This window comes from Coloeus monedula, assembly GCF_965178545.1.
Source record: "Coloeus monedula genome assembly, chromosome: 4".
Taxonomy (NCBI): domain Eukaryota; kingdom Metazoa; phylum Chordata; class Aves; order Passeriformes; family Corvidae; genus Coloeus; species Coloeus monedula.
The window spans coordinates 69,409,211-69,434,535 of NC_138784.1; the positions used below are offsets into that span (position 1 = coordinate 69,409,211).

Genomic DNA, 25,325 nt, shown 5'->3' on the forward strand with positions numbered 1-25,325 from the left:
TTAGTAGTGCTGGCAAGGTCAGATTTGGGGATGAAGGTAGCAACCAACTTTTTTATCTGGGAAATCTGAACTAAACAGTTACCTAAAATGTGAGCGGGATGTTACCTTTGTGTGAAAGATGAGCTGACGGTTGTATCTCTCTGGAGGGACACAATGTTGGCTGAGTGCAGTCAGTAAAATTTGCAAAAGTTCCACTATTTATAAGTCCCAAAGGTACTTACAGCAAGGTAGGCTATATAAAATGGGGATAATGATTCAGTCATCTGTGTAGACTGATGGAGCACAGTGACTCCCTCAAGTATGTGTGAACAGTGAGGTTGCTCTAATTTTTGTTCCAATTGCTGTTTGTAAAATAAATGTATAACATAGGGTCTAATGAAACTTGAATAGGATTGATATTTCAGAGTTACTGGGATTCTAATCTTTTCGTACAAGTTGCTCTGTAGGGTTGAAGGGAGCTGAGTGTCTGCACTAGCTGACTGTGTTTTTTTTGTTCTCGCTCTGGAGTAACTCTGCTTGATACTGATACAGATAGATCCATGTGTTGAGTTTAACTAGTACATTGCACAGAAGAAGCTGCAGTCCCAGCTGTCTGTGCCTGTCTTTTCTGAGGGTTTTGCTTCTTTGCGGGGCTGTTTGCTCATGCAGGTACAGTATCAGCTGCTGTAGGGTTTCTCCAGTATGAGGAGCTGGGACTGGCTGGAGCAGAGTGTTGTCTGCTGGAAGGATCCTTAAGATGCACATCCGGATGAACAGCCACTGTGTTCAGCCCATATTCACCATCTTCATTTTCCAGTTGCAATGTGGTGCCATTGGTACCTGTGGTGGTGCTGCTCAGCAGTGCTGGAAAGGTGCAGGCGAGAGAGCAAGAAGTATTAATGACAAGTCTGTGCAGGGGAAGGCTCCTGGATTACTTCTGATAGCCTGGTAGCTTTCATACCCAAATGCCTTTCTAAACTGGAAGTGGATCCTGTTGCTGCCTTTGTTGTGTTTCTGTGCCGCTTTTCTGATCTTTTGTGGGGATCAGTGGGACAACATCCTCTGTGCAGACAAGCTGCTGGGCTCAGTGTAACAGGCCAGAAGCCTGTGTTCAACATCACATATGATGATATGAAAAAATGGCTGGTTTGTTAACATTCATATTAAAGGATGACTATTAACATTCTTAGATTAAATGGGAATTAATTGTAGCAAACATTTGCTTCAATCTTAAACACTAATGTATATGTTAAACTCACATAGGGGAAGTGGCTAAGGTGTGGTATTTACACCCTGCTGAGCACCAAGGCTGTTGAGGAATACATGCTGTGTTAAAGAGGACAGATTTTGACAAACGGGTCTCTGTCTTATTATGAACATGCTCAAAAAGAACATGCTGTATTCACCAGTGGGATAGGAAAGCCCTCAGGCTCCCAGCTCTCATTCCGGCTTTTCAATGTGGATTTTTGTCTTGGAGTCATTTCTGAGAACATATTTACTAGTGCAGCTTAAAAAAGCATGTGTTTAATGTGTCTCTTTTTGTTGTTGAGATGATAAATCCACAGACAAATGACAAAAAAAAAAAAAAAAAAAAAAGAAATCACTGGGGACTTTGGTAATAACTTGGGAAGGAAGAAATTCATAAAAATAGGCTTGGGGTGAAAATAGTGTCAATCCTTTAGGCATGAGACTTCTAAATCCCTGGCATTTGTTTTGCAGCACCAAGAAGTTCATAGCCTCTGTGTTATTAACCTTAACATCCTTCTAAATTTTATTCTGTGTATCTCTTAATTCATAACTTTGTACCTTATTTTAAACATCATCATTTTAATTTTCTAAACTTATTTCAGCAAATTACCTGTTTGGATTTTGCCTCTTGATTCTAAAGCAAGCATTTGTTCAATCCTAGAAAAAAGAGTGCTTAACATGAAATGGCTCCAAAATGTCTGACAAAATGATGCCTATAATAGAACAAAGCATAATGTTGTTGTAATTTATGATGTTTCTTATTTATTTGCTCATCCAAAAAAGCCTGTCTTGCTCTCTCTGCTTTTGGTATCCAACACATTGTCTTGTGCTGACAACCACAGCTTGTTCCAGAGTAATTTAAGGCTCAGCAACTTGCTCAGCATCACAAATCCAGTTTTTGGTAGAGCTGAGAATAGAGCCTCTCTCTTCTGTCATGGCTGAGTTCCTCACTGTAATTGTGGGGCAGCTTTCCTACAGACTGAGCGAGCCTCTGATGTGACCAAGCCTGTTATAATGAACAGTGCTACTTCAAACGTTGATGAATTCCCCTCGTTCAGTAATTTTTTTGCAGTTTTAAAACATAATTCCTCAGTGAATCATGGCAAAATATGATTGTTTGATTAAAAAAAAAAAGAAGCAGATGTTAATATTCTACTTCGCAGTCTAGAATTCTCCGCTGCTTGTTAAGCAAGCAGGTTGAGAAAGTGATTGTGTTGTAAGATGGTGGACAAGCTGTGGTGTGTGTAGGAACTTGAACAACTTGGGTTAAAATGTTCAAAAGTGTTGTGGCAGTTTGGTCTGTTTCACTCAGGTTTATAGGACTAGTAACAAGTCAAGAATTTATAGTAAAGGAAAGGGATTCTACCTCCTTTTATATTTTTAGAAACAGCGCTCACATTTGCAGACCACCTTTCCCATAGTGAGGTGCAACCCCAGCAATTAGCAATGCCTGAGATGCCTGCATAAATATCAATTCACCTTTCACCCTTAGTCATAAAGAAAGTTCTTCTTCTAATAAGTCCAAAACATCTTTGTAGGTTATGCAGTCATGGAGAAAACTAGTAATTAATGTAGTGATAGGAAGCATGAGAGGCAGTGCTTGTGGGATATGACACGACATGTGTCCGCTGAAGTGCTGACTATTCACCTGTGACCATTTGTTGGAGTGCTTCTGCTTGCAAAACAGGGATGTGTGTTTTTAAAAGTCTTGAAAGCCACATGGGCTCATTGGAATTTTAATTACAATTTCTCAGTGTGTTTGTTTTTTGGGGTTTTTTTAAATACCCCGTTTAGCTATTGAAGGTGATCGGGAAAAGTATGACAGAAACACCTCTTGCCATTTGTTCCTTCCTTCACCAATATCTGAGACAGTGAGATGATATCCTGCTGAGGACACTGCATGGTGACGTTTTTAAGGAGTCCTTAACATGCAGTTTATTGCCAACATAGAAAGTTTGCTGGCCTGAAAGTTTCTCTCTTTGGTTGCAGGCGCAGCAGGTGCTCAGAGCCCCCCAAGTTGTGTTTTCAGCAGCAGAACAAAGAGCAGGACTGGCTTCAGGCATGAAGAGGTGCAGCTGGCAGTGGAGGGTATGATTGCCTATCAATAGGTATTCATCCTATTAATTAAGCTGCTGCTGTAAAACCCAGCTAGAGGACAGCTTTTCACCGTGCCTGTTGTAAAGTAAGCTGAGTCACCTGTGAAATGTTGTTAATAAGAGGGCTCTAAGGCTTGGGAGGAGGCCTTTTTCAAGCCCTCTTCTCTTGGGGCTGGCAGCAGCCTCTTTCAGAGCCGTGGCTGTCGGGCTGTCTGTCTGTGAATGATAAATGGCATCCACTTCTCCGGAAGCTCTGTACGCTGCTTTTGTGAACCTGGACTAGCAGGAGCCAAGCTGTGACCTCACACTGCTTTTGTTCCTCAGCTGTAGGCATGTTATGATAAAGACCTTCAGCCCCCTTCTTGGCTCTACTGAAGTCTTGTTTTGCAGCCCTTTGGTTTTTGTCTTTAACGTTTTTTGTTAATTTTGAGCATGAAGAGGCAAGAATATGCACATTTTCTTTTCCTTTATGAGACCACTGTAAACTAGTGTGTGACTTTTCGGGATGCAGGTGGTTTGTTTTTAACCATTTGATTGAGAGCCCTGTAGTGCCTCTAGGACTACTGAGAGCATTTTTCTTGTTCAACTTACATACTTCAGCATTCTTGCATTTCAAGTTTAGGTCCAGTTCAGTTCCACTTCTGTAGCACGTAAAGCAAGTGAGCAGCTGCCCTCTCTATAGCCCTGGAGAAGGACGTGAGGAGCAGAGTGGGGGGTCCTACAAACTCCAGTGGCACAGCTCTTTCACAAGTGCTGCTGAGGAAGGACAGCCTGAGACTTTCCTCCAGGTGGTCTCTCAAGCAGAAAGGTAACAATTGTAGGAAATTCCTTTCCTGCCACCAGTTCACAAGCTCAACAAACAATCCCTTTGTGGAGGCATTGGGGTCCTCCTTCTAGTTTCTTACTCTTCTTTGCTAACTACTTGAAGTTTTTTTAACAGTTCCTTTCTGGAGGGATTAGGGAGTGGTGGTCTGTTTCTCCCTTCCTGAACCTTTTTAAGTCTTTCTAAAAAGACAAAAAAGAGAAAAAGTTGACAGAAAACATCCTAGAAACAGTCCTGTGTCAGCATACACAACAAATCGTCCTGCCAGAGTATATGCTAAAATCTTCCTTGTGTTCATGCTAAGCTTGTGTGTCTGGTTTTGTTTTAGGTATTGGCATTCTGGGTTCTTCATTTCAGGGGGGCTGAGAAGCAAAAGGAAGCTCAGTTGTCTGAGTAACACATCAATGCTGTTCAGGTGGAGGTTTGTTTCTGTAGAGAACAACACCCTTCCGCCTGAGCAGTGAGCCAGGCTCTGCTGCCCTTCCACGTGCAGCCTTCTGGCTGATACTCAGCCCTGCCCTGGTGTCACAGCTTACTGATTTATGAGCTTGCAGGAGAAGCTGCTGATTGTAGCTGCTCGTCAAGAGCACCAGTGAAAAGTCACCAGCTTTGACAGATAGGACTGAGTGTCAACATTTTTCTCCATTTTTGTTTTCTGTGAATTCCTGGTTTTCAGATCTCTCATTCTTCCCATCAAACAGTAAGCAGATGATGTTCCTCTACACGCCGTGTGGCATGTCGTGTCCTTTGCAGGACGCCTTTTGATCACTGTTGCATTTTAATGAAATCATGTGTATCAGGCTTGGCTGTCCTAAGCCCACTTGTAGCTTCCAGGAGGCTTGTTCTCTGGCTGCCATACATTCTTACACCCACTCAATCCTTTTAAACCACTAGAGCTTCATGCTTTTGGTTAAGGTCATGAGGAGGGTGTGGAACAGCCTTTTTTAAAAAATTTCTTACTCTACCTCACTTTTGGAAGATTGGTCATCAGTTTTACTGGTTGTCCTCATTTTTGCTTTTTCCTTCAGGTCTTGTTTTCCTTTGTAGCGGCTTCTTTTTCCACTGAGTTGCAGTGCAGAGCCTCATACTAAAATGTATCTGTGCCAGCTCAGAGTGGATGAAACAAGTCTGGGCAAGGAAGGGTGTCTCTTTGTGGACACAGTGCAGGCTGGAATGTGGATGTAGTTGCCTGAGCCAAGACTAACTCATTGAGGTGAAGGTTTTACTTCTTTCCTGTGATTAAGCTGGGAGTGTGTTAGTTTGGAGTAGCAATAGGTTTAAGGAAATTACTTCTTTTTGTTTCCTTTTGTCTGTTTCTAGGAAATCTCCCTGTGTTAAGAAATCAAAACAGGGGCTGGATGCTTGCTCTGAGCCATTTGTCACCAAAGAGAAGTAAAAAAAGCAAGCTTTGCTGGTGATGATTTTTTTTTTTTCCCTCCTAGGAGAAGGGTTTCTTCCTAGAAAATGAAAAGAACTTGAGTTGTTGAGTTGGCAGGTAATTGATACATATCTGCCCGGCCTGAAGAAGTACTTAACTTTTACATAACTACCTATGAGTCTGTTTAGGAAACTGGCAAGCTGCAGTGGACTGTGTGGTTTTCATTATGTCAGTGTTTTAGAACTTGTTGCAAATGGCCTTCTTTTATGGGTGGTTAGCATTCTTTTTAAGTTGTCATTCAGAGAGCCCCAGAGGGGAGGGAAGATGTGACAGCTCAGCAGATCGTGCTGTGCCCTAACTCCAGGCAGGATGCTGCTGTGCCCTAAGGAACAGCACGTGGCACGGAGCAAAATCTGGTTCAGCAGTCCTGCTGTGCTCCTTTGGCAAGACTTGGGGATTTACAGCACTGGAGTAACTGAGGCAGCATGAGAAATACTTTGCTTGCTTGGTCTCATTTTTGTTGCTGTAGCTACTGAATGCATAACTACCTGATTAATGCAGAGATTCTAATCTTCTGACCCCCTTGCAAACACTTATTAATTGCACTCATAGATTTTAAATTTGTAGAACTAGAAGGAATAATTATGGTCCTGTAATTTGGTCTCCCTGTGCAGCTGAATGCAAATCTTTTACTAAATCGATGGTTTTATTCCCCTCACTTTAAAAATGTGCTCCTTATTTAAGTAATTTGTTTTCTAGCCTCAATACTCAGTCATCAAAATTTCTCAAAGCATTGTCAGGCTTGTTGCTTATATGATTATTAGGCTTCAATTAATCTTCACTTCTTAAAAATCAAATGAACAGGGCTGTTAGAACAACCTCAATATAGGGCACGTTCTCCCATTTACAGATGTTCCTCTTCCATTTGCTTTTCAACTTCCTAATTTCGTTATAACAAAGAAAACTTTGTTTGCTGTGCAGTTTGTTTGCTGTTGTTTGGAATGTTTACAGGGTTACTAAGTAACCTGCCTCTTCTTTTGCTCTGAATTTTTTCACATATATCAAAGGTAATTTTAACCTTTTTGGCTTATATCTGATATAAACTTCTGCCTGATTGAATATTTGCTAGAACCCTCCATCACCATTGTCCTTGCTATCATCACAGCATCCAGAAGAGGATTCCTGTTCCAGGAGAATGACCTACACCCTTTGGTCCTGGACATTGTTTGGCCTCACTGGGACACACAGTAGTCTCTAATCTTTCTCTCTAGATCGTGTGAAAAAAATACAGAACAAGTGGAAAAACAACCACTATCACCATGTTTCTCTCTTCCCTGGAAGAATCTTGCTAAGTCCTGTGAACTAGATTTTAAGACTGTTCAAGATTCACCAGTCTCCTTTTAGGTATCTCAAGTCAGATGTTCGAAATGTTTGCACTCTCCCAGTTGATAAGGGGCTGCTGGCTGCTCTGGATTTCCCTCTCCCCCTCAGAAATACCTGTTTCACGTTAAACCTTTTGTATTTGAAGAGTCACTTTCCTCTAATGCTGATGATTACACAAATAGAATGACTTAGAACTAATACTTTCCGCTAAAATTGTGGAGGATTTAGTATGTTTGCTCTTTCAGTTCAGTGTTTTTGTATATAAACATGGATTTGGGTCAGTCTTCCCCCTTCTCCCTCCGGAATTTTTCTATTGTGTTCCTGTTTGCAGAAAGTCCTTTACCACTGGGTGCCACTGTTTGATAGTTCTTCACATTTGCCTCAGTGAAGCCCTGAAGAAAATCTCCCCTCACTCTTTGGACTTCTGATTTTGAGTCAAGGCTCAGTTTTCATGTGGAATTCCATGTTTTAATGTAGTAAAATTTGATTCAAACAAACTTGTCCTGATTTTTAATTTCGTGGCCCACACTGATGGGTCTACAATGCTGATGGTGCACTGTAGCCACAGGTAGTACAAACAGATCTTACTTGCTTTTCTGCTCTTAAAATCTCCTTAAAAAATGCATCATTCCAGAATTGCTTATGAATCACTGTTGACCCATGTATAAATAAATTGCTTGTTACCTTTGGGGATTAATGTAGTTGCAAACTGTGCTACTGAGTACCTTTCCTAAGAGGCATAATTTCAATTATCATCTCCTGAAAATCATGTTACTGCGCTGTTATAACTACCTGTGTAGTGTTTTGGTGAAAGTTATGTGTATATTCAGTTGTGTGCCTTTGTCAGTCATGATTCATTCCTTTTGAAGCACTGGCATAGTTGAGAAGACAGTGGGGTGTGCACGACTTGCTGTTATTCTGAAGGTCAAAAGCACTATAGTCACTTAGGGCCTTTTGGATGAGAGGTGTCCAAAACACTGGGTCTTTTCCTTCCCATCAGAATGGCTTTCCACATCTCCAGCCCCGTCTTGGGATTTAGGTAATCACAAGATCCTTAGCAAAATGGGTATGAGGAGTATAAAGTCCTTAAGAAACATGTAGGGAATTTGGGAAAGACAAATGATACAAGATGCACAGTGTGCGTTATCTGCTGTTATTCCCAGACTGGAACCGTGGTGTCACAGTGGGTGGATCAGAGACCAGGACTTAGGGAAGATGAGTGCCGTTCACAGTGTGCTGCTCTTCATCCTGTGTCTTTCTGTCTTTTCTGCCTGTATTAAAAATTAGATGCTAAGTAGTTTGTTGCAGTGAAAGTCAGTATCTTGAGTTTTGCCCGTGTCTGACAAAAAGGGGACCTTTTGGAAGGTCTCCATCTTCTCCTTAGTATTCTTAAAGCACCTTGTGTGCAGACCTCTCCTTGCAGTAGGAGGGGAGAGGCACTTTCTGTCTTCTGCCTCTTGTTACACAGCTGTAGTGACAGCTCTTCAGCATTTTAACTTAGCAAGAGAAGAAAGAAATGCAACTATTTAGAGCTGATCCTTTCAGCTGGTTTGAAAGCCAGTGGCAGAGAGCTTCCTTGCAGATCTTGAAGGCTGAGGGAAATTCCTGTCATTGGGGCTCCTGGGGTTTTTAGTGGAAGGTGTGAGGCCGTTCTTAAAGCTGTTTGTGTCTTCTTTTGCATCTCTTTCCCAAGTAAACCAAGAGGAAGGAGCCGTTCTGTCCTCACCAGCACTGCTCTCCAGGCATCAGCCTCTCTGGGGGTCAAGGCTGTTCCCTCCACACCCAAGACTTGACTGAACTTCAAAGTCCTGGAACAGAGACTGCCTGATGCTGTTTAAATTGAATGGGAGCCATGAGCAGCTCTTTGCATTTGAGAGAATTGTAACAGTGTGGAGCACTGCCCCAGATCTTGCACTCTGCCTTCCTTTAGGTGTCAGTGCCAATGCAAACATCTTTAAAATGACCCTCTTTCTTCTGGTTTCTCATTTAGTGGATGTTTTATCTGTGCTTTGTTGATGTTACTCTCGGCAGTACTTAAGGGAAGAAAATGAGTGTTAACTGGATCTCTGTCAGATTTTGAGTGGGTTAGGTCATTTTAATATCAAAAGCGACAACAGGAACAGCTTTAGGAGCCAGCAAGCTCTGCTTCTTTCCCTATCCTTGACATCACTGAGATTGCTTTGGGCTGCCCTGATCAAGTTAGCCCTTGTTCCTGAGAGAATTCTATGTGGTCTGTCAGTCTTTAGGCAGCTGTGGAACTAATGAAGCCATTAACTAAAGCCATGACACCTGGTGTCAGAGGGGTGCTGTGAGTTAAATTGTCCTGGCATGGGATGGACAGAACTTAGTCAGCCTTGGGATGGGATGTGAGATTTTGAAGTGCATGACAAGAAGGAGTAAGATTGGCCTTGCAGAAACGTGTGGTAGTTTCTAAGATGCTCTTCTCTTTCATGTGTGGAGCTGTAAACAAAAGCCAGATGCCTGCTAAAGGGTTTAAAAGGCTCGTGATGTTAATTTTGAAGAACAGTAATGTAGTAAGTAACCTGGTAGCAAGATAGTACTCAAGGGGCAATCCCAGGTCCATGCTGCCCTGAATGTGTTTGATTTTGAGGCAGGTGAAGACACTACTCTTCGGATCTAGAAGCAAAGCTCTTGTCACTGGGAAGTGGCAGCCTTTTTGAACAAAGCATGAGGGGCTGGGAGGAATTGCAGCCACCAGGACCTCTCTGGTCCTCCCCTCTCCCTCCAAGGCAGTCTGTGTTTTGCTGTGACCCAAACTCCATCCTCCCTTTCAGCCACAAAAGACAGTGTAAGACATAATTCCTTTGTTGGTGTCTGGCTCGAGCATCTTGGCTGGGAAGAGTATTTTGTATTCTGTTTTCAGGAACTCTTACTTTGAATTAAAGGGTGAACGTTGGGAAGTTATTAATGATATCTATAATCAAGGATTAATCAAGTAAATCTCTCTAGTCAAGTGCCTCTCACTTCACTGAGAGCATATAGATAAAGACGATAGCGGCGTGAGCTTTCATGTGCAAACAGTGCTGAGGTGCTGCCTGCAAAGCACACTCTGCATTTAAGTAGCTCTTTTGCTTTCTGCCCAAGCTGGCTGATGAGAAGTGGTGCTCGGTCATGTAACATCTAAGCGGAGACATGCTGAAGAATTTTTATTTCAATTCCTCTTGAAATTGGAAGGGGGAGAGTAAAACACGATTTTTTTTTTCCCAAAGAATGCCTTTGGGTTTCTTGTAGCAAACTGCAAGTCTGTGCCATAGTTTAAAAAGCTAAAAATGTAAGTCTTAAAACATAGCGTTTGATGCTTCACAGTACAGATCAGAACAGATGTTGAAGCTCTTTCGAGAATAAAATCTTCAGGAGGTACTCGGTGTTTGAGCTAGTGCTCCTCAAGAATTTATTAAGGCAAAAAGGAAATAATGTGAATTTAGTCTTAATGTAACTTTTGGATCTAGTATAGTCTATTATTTTCATGTCCATTGGTATTTTTAGGCATTTATTTATCTGCTTTTTGAGGGGCCTCAACTCTACCTCTGTTTTCACAGCTGGAAATAATTGTGGGAATCATTTGAAGGGTGAAAATGCCATATATATGTGTAATAATATAAATATATGGTGTCTCACAGGAATTTTTATATTCAGATTCCATATGTAGAGGGTGATTTCTGGTATGAAGAATATCAGATAGAAAATAAATACAATTCCCTGAATGCCATATAGACATGAGATGGTTTCGGTTTTGGTAGGTTGTTTTTTTTTGTGAACTTCTTTCTCCTGTGGAAGCCGTGGGAACCCTGTTGTAGCAAAAACTGGCAGCTTCTGAATCCTTAACCTGGTGTTGTTGAGATACCTGTTAAAAACACTGGTGTCTGTAGTTCTCTCTGTACACGTGTTTCCAGTGTTACTACCATTAAGGGACTTTTGCTGGAAAAAACCCTCTGTAGATAGAATAAAAAATAAATAACATTGGAAGCAAAGGTATCTGCTGGACACGTTCCCCCAGATGTACTCACGCTTCTGGCATGCTCTGGTTTGGTTGTATCTCTTCAGCAGGACAAACTTTTGAAGGGTCTTTTCTGTTTTCCCTGAATATACTTGCGCTCCAAGGAAATTAAATGAGAGAATTGCAAGTATGTGACTGCTTGGTCTCAGCCCTTCAAGGCTGAGGTACCTGTATGGTACTTCTTGTTTACTCTAAGAGCATCTTTTTGTCTGGAAACATTAAACTTCTGTCTGGGAGGATAGTTGAAGTAATTTTTCTACAGAGGCATTTTCTTGGTCTAGTGGGATGTTGAAATTGCTTTGCAGTTGTTTGAGGAGTTAAAATTGCTCTTCCATGCAGGATTCCCAGTTTATTTTTTCTCTTTGTGGATCAAAATCCACATACACCAAAAAGGTTGTGGGCAAAGACTCTGCGAGTTACTCAGGCACGACAAGTTAAGGTAGATAAATGCTTTTGTGGTGCTCGTGGTGCAACAGCTAATTCAGCAAATGCACTAGGAAGCACCTGCCAAATTAGTGGGTGTATTAAACTTGAGCTAAGCTCAGCTAAAACATCCCCTGAATCGAAATCTCCTTTATTTGGAGCAAGGTAACGAGGAAACACAGCAATGGATCGTGCATTCTCAGTCGATCATGTAACAGCAGATGGTTAAAAGGAGCCTCTCGGATGCTCTTCAGGCAGCATATTCCTGCTAAGTGATTATTTGGATTATTAATGTCCCACTGTAGCACCTAGTGATGATCTGAAAGCAGCTTTATGGGCTGTGACTTTTGTGGTGATGAGCACTAGAGACTCATGGAATTAATAATGTCTTAATTGTTATTGCTTGAACATTGATTAAACTTGTTTAAGGACTTTTAAGGGATTCTGTCATCGAGCTTGACTGGTTTATTGGTGTGAGCCTGAACCTCAGAATGAAACTCTGGGGATAAACTGCTCTATTCTGTCTGCCCTTGGTGTGGTGAATCCTTTGTGCCTCAGTTTCCTTTTTATGTGAAACTTGCCTGTGCTTTTGTAAATGTTAGCTTTGACAGGGTGTGGGTAGAGATCACCTTATCTTCATTGTATTGTTTGCATATAATATTACACAGTGACTGTGCAGGACTTTGTCGGTGGCCTGCAGCCAGGCTGAGGTTTGCAGAGGGTGTGAGAGAATTCACTGAGTGGGAACTGGGCGCCTTGTGTCCTTGGCTCTGTTTGGAAATCCTAGTTGAAGTAATTTGCAGCTTAATCACACATGGAAAGACTTCTCTTCCCAGGGGAGTTTTTATTCATTCATGTTTGCTGCTAGTAGAGCTCATGTTACAGTAGGAAACCACGATTCCTGACCTCTGAGTTGAATACATGTTTTAAAAATAGTGATGGGCCAGAAGAAAGAAGAATAAATAGACTTCACTTTTAAGGGGTTGCTCAAGCCAAATCGATATGCTGCAAAATACTACACCACATTTCGAGAAATGATTGAATCAAATTGGTTTTCAGGGGCTTGTGTCAAGAAAATTGTACATTGTTTATGGCAGTTGTAGAGTAATTCTGCATTTTTCATCTTCACCTAAGCAAACAAGAATTATCTTGAAGAAGCAGCAGGTTATTTTTGGATTTACTTTAACAGAGGGCTGTTGATGATAAATGGCTTCTAGAAGACTCACAGGCCCATCAGTGCAACAGAACTGATAGAGTAGTAAAGCAAAACAAATATTTACAGAGAAGGTTTATTTTGGGTGGAGGTTGGATATGTAATATTTTAGTTGTTTTAGTTGTAATAAGCCTGATGTTAACATTGAGGAAGTATGAAATGTTATGTCCTTATATAAGAAGAGAACTGCAGCTAGTTTATTCACAATATGTGCTAAAAGAATCGACCTCTGCAAATGCTTTATTAACATCATGGTGGTGTGTGGTGTGTTTTGAGGGGTTTTGGGGGTTGTTTTTTGTTTTTATATGGCATGCTATTGAACAGTGAAGGATTTGAGATGTGAGTTTAGCCAGGCACCCCCAAGATGAGCTGTGGTGGAGGCTGAGGGACCTGGGCTGGCTCAGCCCAGAGCAGAGGTTTGGGGGGACCAAACAGCAGCCCCCTGTGCCTGGGAGGTGCTTTCCAAGGAGATGGAGCTAAACTCTTCACCAGAGTGTGTGGCTGGAGAGTGACAGGCAACAGGCTGGAGTTGAAACTAGAGGTTCATGTGGGTTTAAGGAAAAACCACTGTGAAGACGAGTGAGGGGCTATCCACAGAGGCTGTGCAGCTTTGGGGAACTTCAGTGTCTTGCTGGGAAATGTCCTGAGCAACCTGCTCTCATCTTACAGCTGTTCCTGCTCTCAGGAGCAGCTTGGATTAGAAGCCTTCCAAGCTTCTTCTGACCTGTTTTCCAATGATACCGTATATTTGGCATGTGTGGTAATAGCTGGTTGCTTGATTGAAGCAGGGAGGACTCTGAAGGGGTGACAGGAGAAGTATTTTAATTGCATGATCAGTGTCAGTATGAGGTTTATGCCATGTACAGCAATGCACTTCCACAGTTTTGAACTGTGGACAATTTTTATAGTAGTTTCACAGGTCCCTGTGAGACCTGACACTCCCACAGAATTCAAAAATGCTTCATATGAATTTACCTTGAAGAACTCATGAAGGAGCCACCCTGAGAGCAGCTCACACTGGTGAGCTGTTTCTCCTTGAAGTTGCTCCACAGAAACTTGGTGTGTGAGATGGAGCACCACTAAAACACAGTTCACATCATCCATTCAAAGAAGCTGAAAGGTCTCTGCCAGGTCCGCTGGACACATTCAAATCCAGAGTATCCTTTTTGCATCTGCTGAAAACTTCATGTTGTTTTCCTTCCTCATCTGTAAGCAGCTGCAGCTGGGTGATGATGGTACTGTTCAGTTTTAATGTACTGAAGTATTAAGGGAAAATCTTTTTGCCATATCAAGTGGATTTTGATCAGACCTGAGCAACAATATTAGATTCCTACTGAAAGAAAATAGTTTAGGGATTAAACTGTGGCTGAACATAGGATTTTTAGCCCATGGGGTGAGAAAGGGAGGGAAGGGCTGGTAACAGTGGGATCTAAATTAAAGCACATATTCAGCTTTTACTGGAAAAAGCAAGGCAAATCCCAGTGATTCTCTGATTTGTCTCATAGCCCCGTGAGTACAGTGTGCAGCATTCAGCTGTTCTGCCAGTCAGGAGAATGGAAGCCTCTCGCCTTTTCTTTCATGTCCCATTGATTCTTCTCTGTAAACCCACGTGTTGTGAGATTATTTTTTGGGGTCTGTTTGAGAGGCCAATGTTTCATCAAACTGACAACTGCAAATTCTGTGTGCAGGTTTTCACAACAGTGATGAGAGACAGATTTTTCCTGAATGTGCTTTGTTTTGAATGCTGATCATCTTGTGATTGGTGCATTTGAATGGAAAGGGGTATGAATGGTCACGTATAAATTATTTGAAAACCATAGTTGACTTGTCAGCTGTTAAATCAAAATGTTGTGATTTGATATGTAGGTAATTTTTCTGTAGCAGGATAGGAAAGTGCCACTTTTCCAAATTAAATAAATCATCAATTCATTGCCTTCAGGTCAGTGGATTTCTGTGGATTTTCACTGGGTGAAATATGGCCTTTAAGAAACAATCTCACCTAGCTTTTTCTTCTCTGCTTTTCCACGTAGAAACCAGTCCCCCATCACAACAATTGCAGATCTGGCAATTTCCACATGGAAGCTTTTTCTCGATACAGTTCAGGGCTTGCTTATCCACAGAGGTGTTTTCCCCACAGCTGACATGACATTGACAGCACAAAATGAGACTCTGCTTTTGATACACATTCATAGTATTTAATATAGTCAGTGTTTAAAATGTCTTTAGGGTCTCAGTAATACTGATCCAAAAATGTTTCATCTGAATAGGCTTATTAAAATCAATAGGGATCTTCACACACAACCTAAATTATTTGTCAAGTTCTTCTTAAAATGGGGGAAACTGTCTCCAGGTTTTTGAATGAAGGCTGTTGGAGATGTCATTGTTATGAAATTGCTGCCTATTTTAAAAAATGCTACTGGTGTTTGCTCTGAGAGCCTTTACTTTCTACAGACAAAACTAACCCAGGAAAAGCATGAGTGTTGCCAACGTAATATGCTGCCTTTGTGGTTTAGGACATCTTTAAAAGGCCTTTCAGTGTAGATTCACTACAGTTTTTCCCGTTTTACAGATACTGTGAACAAGGATACTGAACCCAAAGATCCATTTCCCATTCCAAGAAAGATTATGGCTGAACCAGACTACATAGATGATGACAATCCGGAATTAATTAGACCTCAGAAATTAATTAATCCTGTGAAGTCATCCCGGAATCATCAAGATCTCCATAGAGAGCTGCTTATGAATCAGAAAAGGTAAGAGTCTAAAAATCACTTGTGCCACCCTCCCACCCCAAAGACCCAGCTTGAGTTTTAGTTTCATCAAAATGACATTGTACCCAAAACCCAGCAGGCACTGTTGATTCAGATCTTGTAAATTGCAAGACTCTGATTCTTAACTGTGGCATTTATTTCTGTTCGAATTTCATTTTGCTGTGCAAAAGCTTGCTCTAGAAGGCTTCTCTTTTAGTTTTTGTGAATACTCAGAGGGTCAGTTTTGAGAGGAAACAGTTCAGTTCTCCCCTATTACCCTTCATGGATTACCTGGGCACTGTAATTTGTCTTGTACTCTTAACATTATCAAGTATTTGACAAAATTTTGCTGTTAACAGCGGGATGATAAAATCTGTGGGCTTTCACCATTCCGTGTGCTGAGTTTATGAGGCCACTTTTAAATCACAGAAATCATGTAGTTTATTTCACATGAAACTGTACTTGATCTGTCTCACAATGCAGTGTGATAGTCTGGTGCCTCCTATGCTGCTGCACAAGTGTTTCTTTGTATGTTTTGCAAATGCTGCCTGCTCCTCTCTGGGATGGGATGCACAGCTGTTGCTCTATATATTGCTTTTAGAGATGTAAACAACCATGACTCCATTTCATCAACTTCAGAGACACGAGCACCTGGCCCAGAAATAGCTGAAGTTCTGTCATTAGATCTCTTCAGCAACAGAGAAGTCATTTAGAAAACACATTAACAAAATAGCCACCAGACCACCTGGTGGAAGAAAAGGCACCAAGCCTGTTGATGCTCCTTTGTTTAAACCAACAGAACCCATGATATCATTTGGTGATTTGGTGCATTGAAGACACCCAAAATTGACTTTCCAAAGGCAAAGTGTGGGGATCTGTAAAATAGAAGTGGAAGAACAGTATCTCAGAGTGCATTTGAGCAGAAAGCTGGTGGTAGCAGCCATTCTGACTTTTTGAGACTCAGGATCTTGATAAAGAAGAGTAAAAAGTCATTAATTTGGCTACTCCAGCACAACTGAGTATTTCTATTTGGCAGGAAGAGTCACATTATGGCAGTTTTTCTCTCTCTTTTTTTTTTTTCCTTTTAATCCTTAGGCATTGTAGTATTTTGAGGGAAGAAGGGGTCTTTTTATGTGTAATAGAAAAATCCTCGCAAATTCTGGGCTTAGAGACTTAATTCTAAATGAATTGCATACACAATATAGCATTTCTTTAGTGATGAAGAAGGAGAGATATTTTACAGAATGCCAACTGAATTGGAAGAAACTGGCCTAAATAGGTGTTTGTCCTATTTTTCATTAATGGGATTAAACATCAAAGTCAGTTCCTAGCACCAAGAAGTTCATAGTCATTGAAAGAAAAATAGTTGAAGTTTCCTGATGATCTTAATCTAGGGGATGTGGAGGCTGCAATAAATTAAGACTATTTCTTTTTTCTTTTAAGTTTATGACGCATAAAGCACTTTTAAATAGTATGGAGTTCTTTTCTTCTAGGAAAATATCCTATTACACAGAAAAATTGTGCAGCCCTCAATACCTTCACTTCTCTTATTGTAATTTTGATTAGCTACAGCTGTTAATTTTAGAGTCTTATTTATTGGTGCACAAATGAAGTACTTTGAGGATTTTCGCCAGCAGAAAAATTGGTATCCTTTAGAGGAGGGTTAGTCTTCTGTGCTTTGTGTCACTGTACTGGCTCTGATAGGAGGCTTTTCAGTAATGTGATATTAGGCTGTGTTCTGCTTTGTTACACCAAACTGTCATATGTATGGAGGACTTTCAGTGCTCTTATAGAAGTCTGCTTAACATGCTGTTTATTTTGTTGCAAAGACACAGTGTAGACATTGGCAGCTTCACTTTTTGGACCCATCAGCTCTGAACAGCCAGAAATAGATGTTGGAAGATACTAGCTAGTACTGGTACAGTCATTCTCCATGCCCACTGTGAGCAGTGTCTGTTGGGTCTTGAACTGCTGTAGTTACTCACTGGCAGAAAGGGTCGTTGTTTTGGGGGAAAAAATAACCAAACCAGGATTCAGGGGGTGCTACCTCAAGGCACTGGTCACTTAAATTATTTTTACTTACTAGGAGTCAGCCTCATCTCTGCAGAGTATTGGTGCTGTCCCTGCCAGAGGTGTTAACCCTAGCAGCTCTAACTTGTGTTGTAACACAATTTGCTCCCTCTATATCAAAGCCTTAGGATTTGTAATTTAACCAGAACAGTCACCAGGAGGTGATACAAGACCCCAGTTAATCCAGTATCCCCCAGTTTGGTGCTTTTCATTTTTACATAAGAGAGTGGAAACAGGACTGACATTACAGTTCTGTTACAGATCTGCCACCCCCACCTGATTGGATGGAGGGATAGATTACTTGTACTTTCTGCAGGTTCCCTTTGTTACAGCACATCTGAATCAGTCTGTGCCTCTGCTTTGTTATGGTGCGCCCTTAGTCAGAAAAGCAGCAACAGAATGTTACTTAGCAGCTGCTCTCTGGTTTGTGGCTGTCTTGACTGCTGATCACCAGTGTGGAAGCTTCCACTGACTCTGCTCTCACCAATCCACTACTACTAGTAGTAGTAGTAGTAGTAGTAGTAGTAATAAAAAATGACTCCAGCTTTTCCTGCCTGACTTCAGTTTTACGTGCTAAAATGTAATTAAAATAGCATGAAACATAAAATATAAACACAGTCTTGTAGCTTATGTTGCACTCAGGCCATGAGATCTATTACGAGAAATAGGGAACAGCATTTGGTGTTGCTAAATATTTGATTTTACTGTCGGGGTATGTACAGGGATAGAGTGTTGCATAATATATGGAGTCATTCCTAGATGCCACCATAAAATGGCATTTTAATGTTTTATTGGACATGCTGTCAGATATGCATATTAATGAATAATTAGGCAACCACAGATATATAGCAAGTAGGAAGGGTAAAAATATGCTTTCTGAAAGCTTAATCAGGTTATTGAATGTCTTAAAGTTAAAATAAAAATGGTTGATATTAAACTTAACGCTGGATGCTTTCACATAATAGTCTTCACAGGAAAGACAATAATAACAAACACAAATTTCAGATCTCTCTGCTCTGCCTTAAGTTACGCTAATACCTGAATAACAGGGAGGATTTTATAACAAATTTTGAAACCATCATAGCATTACAGACATAAAAGAAATAGCTGGAGTCACAAAAGTAAGTAGGAGTGAGTATCCAAGTGTGTGCCTGTATAAATAACGTCACGCATCTTCCCAAGGAGTGAGCTTTCTCATTCCGGAGTAGCTGGCTTGGAAAATAATTTGTGTTGAACAAAACATTCAGTTCATGTAGCACCTAAAGGCTCATCAGAGGGAGAATCCTCCAGGCTTTGTCTGGTCTCCAAGGTGACAGCAACTTTTTTATTCTGGATTTTTGTTGTCTTAGGCTCTTTGTGATGTTTAGTGTAGCCTGGGAGCTCTCACTGGAAACAGTTTCACAGCCAGGCATGTGTAAAGCAGTTACATTTTCAAGGAAAGGAGTGAATCCATGACTTCCTAGAGCAGTGTGACAGACCACATTTTAGTTTTGTCCATGCAAACTTCTGTGGACAGGATACCCTGCACATGATTGTCTGAACACAGCTGTTCTGAATTACTGGCTACCAAGCAAATTCTTCTTGTCCAAAATTTGTTCCTAGCTCTGATAGTGTCTTGATTTGTGGTGATTTTTTCAATCCATTCTTTTGGAATTGAGAGAATACAGTGAAGACTAAAGATGAAAGTTAATGAATTATACAGGAGAAATACCAGCATGCACATTAAAGGAAATATCTTTGATGGTTATATGGCTTAAATTCTAGCTTAGGGTACTGGTTAAAAACCAGGCAAATGGCTGAATATTTTTTCCTTTTAATTATTTATTTATCTCCCAATGTATCTAAATAGGCAACTACTTAATTTTAGTAAAGCTGCTTGCAATTCTGTGTGAATTCCTGCTAATTGAAACTTCTCTTTTTTTTTCCCCACCATGTAATTTGAAGGGGTCTTGCACCTCAGAATAAACCAGAGCTACAGAAGGTGATGGAGAAAAGGAAACGAGATCAAGTTATTAAACAACAAAAAGAAGAGGAAGCACAAAAGAAGAAGTCAGACCTGGAAATAGAGCTACTGAAAAGGCAGCAGAAACTGGAGCAGGTAAGATGGTGAATACCAGACCTTCACACATCTGCATCTGAGCTCCTCACCTGAGGCTCTCTTTGTAAATGGGAAAGAAGCAGCAGCCAATATTTCTCATATTTCCCCTGATTAAATGCAGATATTTCTTAGGATAAGTCAAATCACAAATTACCTCTTCGTTATCACTTACTGTATAGAAACTGCATATGGGGTCTGTCTTTGGTCAAATGAATCCTGCACCAGCCAACAGGAATGTGTGGGGAGCACTGACACTATTTAACCTTTGAAACTGTGGTGATTTAGTTAATTTTTGTAGTCTAACTATGATCCACTAAGAACGACTGTTAGGCTGTAGTGCATCAAAGCTACATTTAATGAATTTTTGAAAATCAATTGATTCTCCTACGTTATGTAAGAAACTAGATTACTTTAAAAAGATCTTTCATAGCCTTAAAATGTGTGAGCCCATTGGCGTTTTCAAATGAAAGAAAAGGTCCTCAGACCCTGGGTGTGGAGATGATGTGGAGTTGGAGTTCCTTGTGGTGAAGCTTTTTGCCAGGCACAGGGCCAGCCAAATTTCTCAGTGCCTCTGGAAGCACTTCATGTGCTTGTGAGGGAATATCTCTACAGTGAAACAGCTCATCAGAGAAGTCACTGTGCATCGAGCAATGCATTTATTTTTAAATAAATGAATGCTATAAATAAATGCTTTAAATCAGTATCTCCTGTGTTTCTCAATAGAAATCAATTAAACCAAATAATTACTATTAAAAATTAAATGTAATCCAATCATTATTTAGGTTTTAGGTTTTATTTAGGTTTTATTATAGGTTGGGTTTTTTTGTTTTAATTAGGCTTAAGAATATTTTTGGAGAAAGCTATTGTATTTTTAAGTGTATCATCCTGTCATTTTTCTAATCTCTGTTAAGGGCCCAGCTTTGAATTGTTCAGCTTGTGGGAAGATTTAATTTGAAACTGAGCCATCCAACATAGATTATGTAGATTAGAAAATTCTTTTAGAAGAGAACAAGCCTGCCCATTGCAGACAGTGCTGTGACTTTGTAAACATCATAGGAATGGCATTAATTGGCAACATGACTCATGGAGGGACATTGTTGTGATTTATGGAAACAAGGCATGTCCCTTGTGGGTGAACCAGAGACAAAGGAGAGATTATTTAGGTGAGCTGTACGTGGTCCCCATTAATCAGGGAGACCTTGGTCTGTTAAGAAAGAAAGAAAGAAAAGCTCCTTTCAGGCACTTTTGTTAGTTTTCTAAAGGTTTTTTTTTTTCCTTCTGCAAGCTCATCTGCCTTCCCTAAGGATTGCTAAGCAATCCATGTTCTGTGCCATGTGTGAGCCTGTGCTGGATGGGCACTGCACAGCCTAGCCACATAGAGCATTTCCATTCCTCACATGGAAATGTCAAGTGTCTCTGCATGGGCAGGAGCTCCAAGTTGGTTAAAACGTCAGTTAATGGGCTCTCAAAAATGAATGGCTAAGGAAGGTTTTTTGGTTTTTTATTGTTTTTTGTGCTAGCCAAACCAGATACTCCTAAGAGGCTCAAGTTAGATACAGAGCTCCATACCTAAATGCTCAGAAATCAGTTCTGCAAGTGCACTCAGTAGTAGCTGTTCACGTGTTCTCCCATGAGGCACATTCTTCCTTGTTCTGTTGTAAAAGCCAGAGAAGAGAATTACTGTTGTTTCTTTAATGAAGATGTCCAAGAAATTATTAAAAAAATGCTTCGTCTTGTTCTTATACGGGGCTTTTGCAGAGTTTTTGTCTGTCTGGCAAAGGTGGACATCTGGAACAAGCTAGAGCCAAGGATTTGAAAAGATTTATTGTTTATGAGAACACATACTCCCAAAGAAAGGCAATTTTATCTTTTCCATGAGACAAAGAAAGGAAGCAATTTAAAGGGTTTGGCCTGGCCAGTTATTGAAACCTTTAGTTTTTTGTCTTCTGTTTCAATGATGTGTTTTCTATACTTTTTTTTTTAACATGTGATTCCCTTTTAAGCTGGAACTGGAGAAGCAGAAGATACAGGAAGAGCAGGAAAATGCGCCTGAATTTGTCAAAGTCAAGGGCAACTTGAGGAGGACGGTCCAGGAAGCAACAGAAGCACCAGACTCCTAGAGCCAGCGCCTAAGCCAGCACTAAGACTTCCAGCTTTCCTGCAGAGAGAGGCTTTTGCAAGTTGTCTCACATTTGCTCCTCATGAGGGGAAATAACGGCATCCAGTTGACACTTACTGAAGATGAGATTTTTAATTCCTGGGACGTGTGGATTAAAAAGACAGTATCGTAAACAGATTGACTTGCCAAATACAGTCCTGAGATCAATGGATAAGGAGTGTCTTTGTCAGTTCAGTGTCATGGACCAGGCTGACGTGCTTTCTCAGAGATTTTAACCAGGGATACTAGAGAAATTCCTTCAGTGTTGCACTGCTTTAACTCTTGTGATCCTAGTTTAGTGGAGATACACAGATTATATTTTGCTTTAAAACAGAACAAAAATCCTCCTGTGATATCTTATGAAGCTTTGCTGTGCAGGTAGATTTCCTCCAGCTAGACCTACAGGCTGTGTATATCCCACAATAATTTGTGTTTAGTTGGAATTTTTACTAAATCTAGGAGGATATGAGATGTGCTGATTACTGCTGCCCATCCCCACTAGGATAGGCAGGTGTGGGCAAGATGAGAATGCTTAAAATTCACCAGCAGTGAAAAGTTAAGCAGCCTTAAAGCCCATTTCTTGCTGTTTGGCATGTAGAATTTGGGCTGTGAAAGAGCGAAAATCTGATGATCCTTTCACCAGGGAGACTCCAGAGGCTGATTTATCTGTCTATAAAAGTTACACTGTTGTGTACAGGCCTGTACAGTGCTACCTGTGAATTTACCTCTCAAAGCAAAATGATCTGTCCTCTACTTTTCATGTTTTGAAATCCTGCTTACTTTGGTGTTGTGGCCTTTCTCCTCCAAGGACATGCTGAACAGAGTACAGTGGTAACACATTACTTGGTAGTGTTTGAACTCATTTGCTGGAACTGATCTGCCGTCTGTTCCTACTCTTTGCTTGCAGACACACGTTGCAGTTTCTGCAGTAGAGAAGTGTTTAAACCAGACCAAACCATTACTGGAATCTACTGAAATGAATTTTTTTTTCCTTAAAGTGAGGCATAAAATGAAATTCATTTAATCCCATCCTTCATTTAGCCTTAAGAAAGAAGGAAAGTGTGTTACCACTGAGACTTTGTGTCCAATTCTGTCATCTTCTGCCTTTCTGCAAGTAGCCCCTGTGACTTGCCATTAAATAAAATATTGCTCAGCTTGCACAGGGATGACAGTATCTGATCCTTCATGCTTATGACTACTAGTTATCCAGGAAAGCCTGGGATGAGGAGTGGGGAGCAGATTGCTCATGTAGGATTATAGAATTGCATTCTTACCTGGTGTGATTGGGTACAGATATATCTTCACAATTTGGGGAGAAATCCTTGTCTTCCTTGGTCAGGACAGTCCTAGCCCTCACTGAAACTGTGTTCATCCATATCAGCTGAGGATCTAATCCCTAGCCTTTGCCTTAGGATGCTAAACACAATAATTTCTACTTTGTAATTACATTGGACATAAATGTTTGAGAACACTTTTAATTAATATCAGCAGTGGCATGTTTGTATTGTAAAGGTGTGGTGGAGGGTTGTTGGTTTGGTTTTTATAATTCCTTTTGCCTTTCCTGTAAGTATTGGATGTTTTAAATACAGTTTCAGATTAGCACTTGGGACAAAATACAATTAGAAATGTTTCCTACATACAAACTTTGTCAAGATACAGGCATTTTTGTGAGGACATAATCAGATTGAGGGTAAATTGAATTGCGATAAGCATATTGCCATTGATTTAGGCTTGCAGTGTGACTCACATCTAGAAGATTAAATGTGAAGATGGTCTAACAGACTGTTCAGATTATAGACATACAAAAGACTAAGGCCAAATGTAAGACTTTTCCATGTTCCATCTCAACAAAGGGACACCCTGAATGCTGCAGGTTCTTCCCTCTCTCCTTCCCTTCTCCTGGAAGGAGAGGATCTGCTCTGGCAACACATCATTCCAACACTTGCACTGATTTTGTTTCATATTGTTCAGACAGCACTATGTCCAAGCCTTCCATTCCACTCTCATCTTAGCTGTTCCCAGCCTACCAAACATCCTGCCTCTTGGTTTCACCTCCACATTAACCTTCTGCTCAGTATGGAAAAGTCTAGAAGTGAGTGAGGAACCCTTCCTCTGGCTTGAGGAGATCATTTCGTGTCAGCCATTTCCCCTTGGTGATCATGGCAATCCTACCACACGTGCACAGGGAAATTAAATTGGTGGCACCGGGAACAGTGGGGGACAAAGACCCCCTTTTTGGCCTCAGTGGGTGTGTTGGATTGGGCCCTCAAGGCTGAAGGCAGTCTGCTTTCTCCCCAGGTTAGCTTGTCGTTCAGGATAGTTTCTCTTTCTGGAACACAGCAGGCCAGAAAACTTCCTTGTACATACAGCATGAAGTTGTTTTTTGTTTTTCATTGGAATTAACTCTCCGTGTGAACAGAATATCAACGTGTGTGTTAGAACATCTTTGAATCCTGCTAATCCTTTAGTCTAGGAGCCCCAGCCACCTTCATGTTGATTTTCACAGGCAAATGCTTGTCTTTGAAGTCAGGATTGGGCAACCCTTCAATGGGTGGCCAGTTAGTCACACCACAAGTGTCCTGTGCGGCTACTCAAGTAAGAAACTGCTTTGCAGTGAGCGTAAGCAATTCCTGCTCTGCCCTTCAAGCTATATGGGTTTTGAAGCAATCCAGCAAATACTTCAGTGATTTGAAAATCGCTCACTTACCACTTTGTACTTTTTTAAAAACTCTTGCTTTTGATAGTATAGTAGTAAATTTTTTAGCATTTTTGTGGCTTTAACCTTCTGTTAATATCTGCACTTGTTTGAGTGTACATATATAAATATATATAAATATAAAAAGGGAGCCTTAATGGATTTGTTTTCATAATTTAATATTTTTTGTATTTGCTCTTGTATAATTGTTTTTAACTAAAGGTATTACAAGAATGAGGGTGGAATACTTAGAACCAAAGTTATGCTTAATAAAATCTACTACATGCTTGGTGTATGTGGTGGTGTCTGTTATATCCTGAAAAAAAAAAAAAAACCTTGGGGGCTGCACTGAGATATCTGCATTGTTTAAAATTCTGCAATGTGGGGGGAAATATCAAGATCATAATGGCACTTGGTTCCCTAAAACCCTGCATCCCTGTTTGTATGTGCAAAAGTTGGCAGAAAGAGTTTGCTGCATCTCTTAGCAATATAATTTTTTGAATATATTTGATGCAGAAAGTTTTTAACAGGACTGTGCAGCTGTTCAGGTAGCACAAAATGAAGCAGAGCATGAGGGAAAACTTCTGATGGGAGTCAAGTAATTTGTGGAGATCATTCCCTATCCTTGGAATCGTCAGCCTAGCTCCATTTCAAACAGGAGTGAGAAGAGAGTATTGAGCCTGGTTCTGAGTTCAAGTCCTACAATGCTCCTTTTAATTTAGCCAATGCTCCAACCTGTGGTTCCAGTAGGAAGGACTTGGTCATGAGAAAGAAAGCACAGGCACAAATGATTTGCTGGGTTAGGGTCAGACAGCTCAGTGCCAAAGAGCAAAATCCTGTGTCCACAACTGACAGGAAAAGTAGCAGGGGATGAACAGGGCTGGAAGAGGTGTGTGCCTTCAGTTCTCCACAAAGATCCTCGGCTCACACTGGTGAGCCCTGGTCAGCCAGGCAGGTGGCAATGGAGGGGGAGCTGGAGAGGAGCACAGGGCG

General features: G+C 40.8%; 1 protein-coding gene across 2 annotated transcripts in view; it reads left to right on the forward strand.

Moving 5' to 3' along the window:
• The window catches only part of FAM107B (family with sequence similarity 107 member B), a gene marked incomplete at its 3' end in the record, with an annotated part of 56,220 nt that extends 34,621 nt beyond the window's left edge, over positions 1–21,599 (forward strand). For both annotated transcript variants that reach the window (XM_082280827.1, XM_082280828.1), the window contains 3 exons: positions 15,131–15,314; positions 19,326–19,479; positions 21,483–21,599. In XM_082280827.1, the coding sequence (XP_082136953.1) occupies positions 15,187–15,314; positions 19,326–19,479; positions 21,483–21,599 (399 nt within the window). In that variant the 5' untranslated portion in view covers positions 15,131–15,186. The remainder of the gene's footprint in view (positions 1–15,130; positions 15,315–19,325; positions 19,480–21,482) is intronic.
• Positions 21,600–25,325: the final 3,726 nt, after the last annotated feature.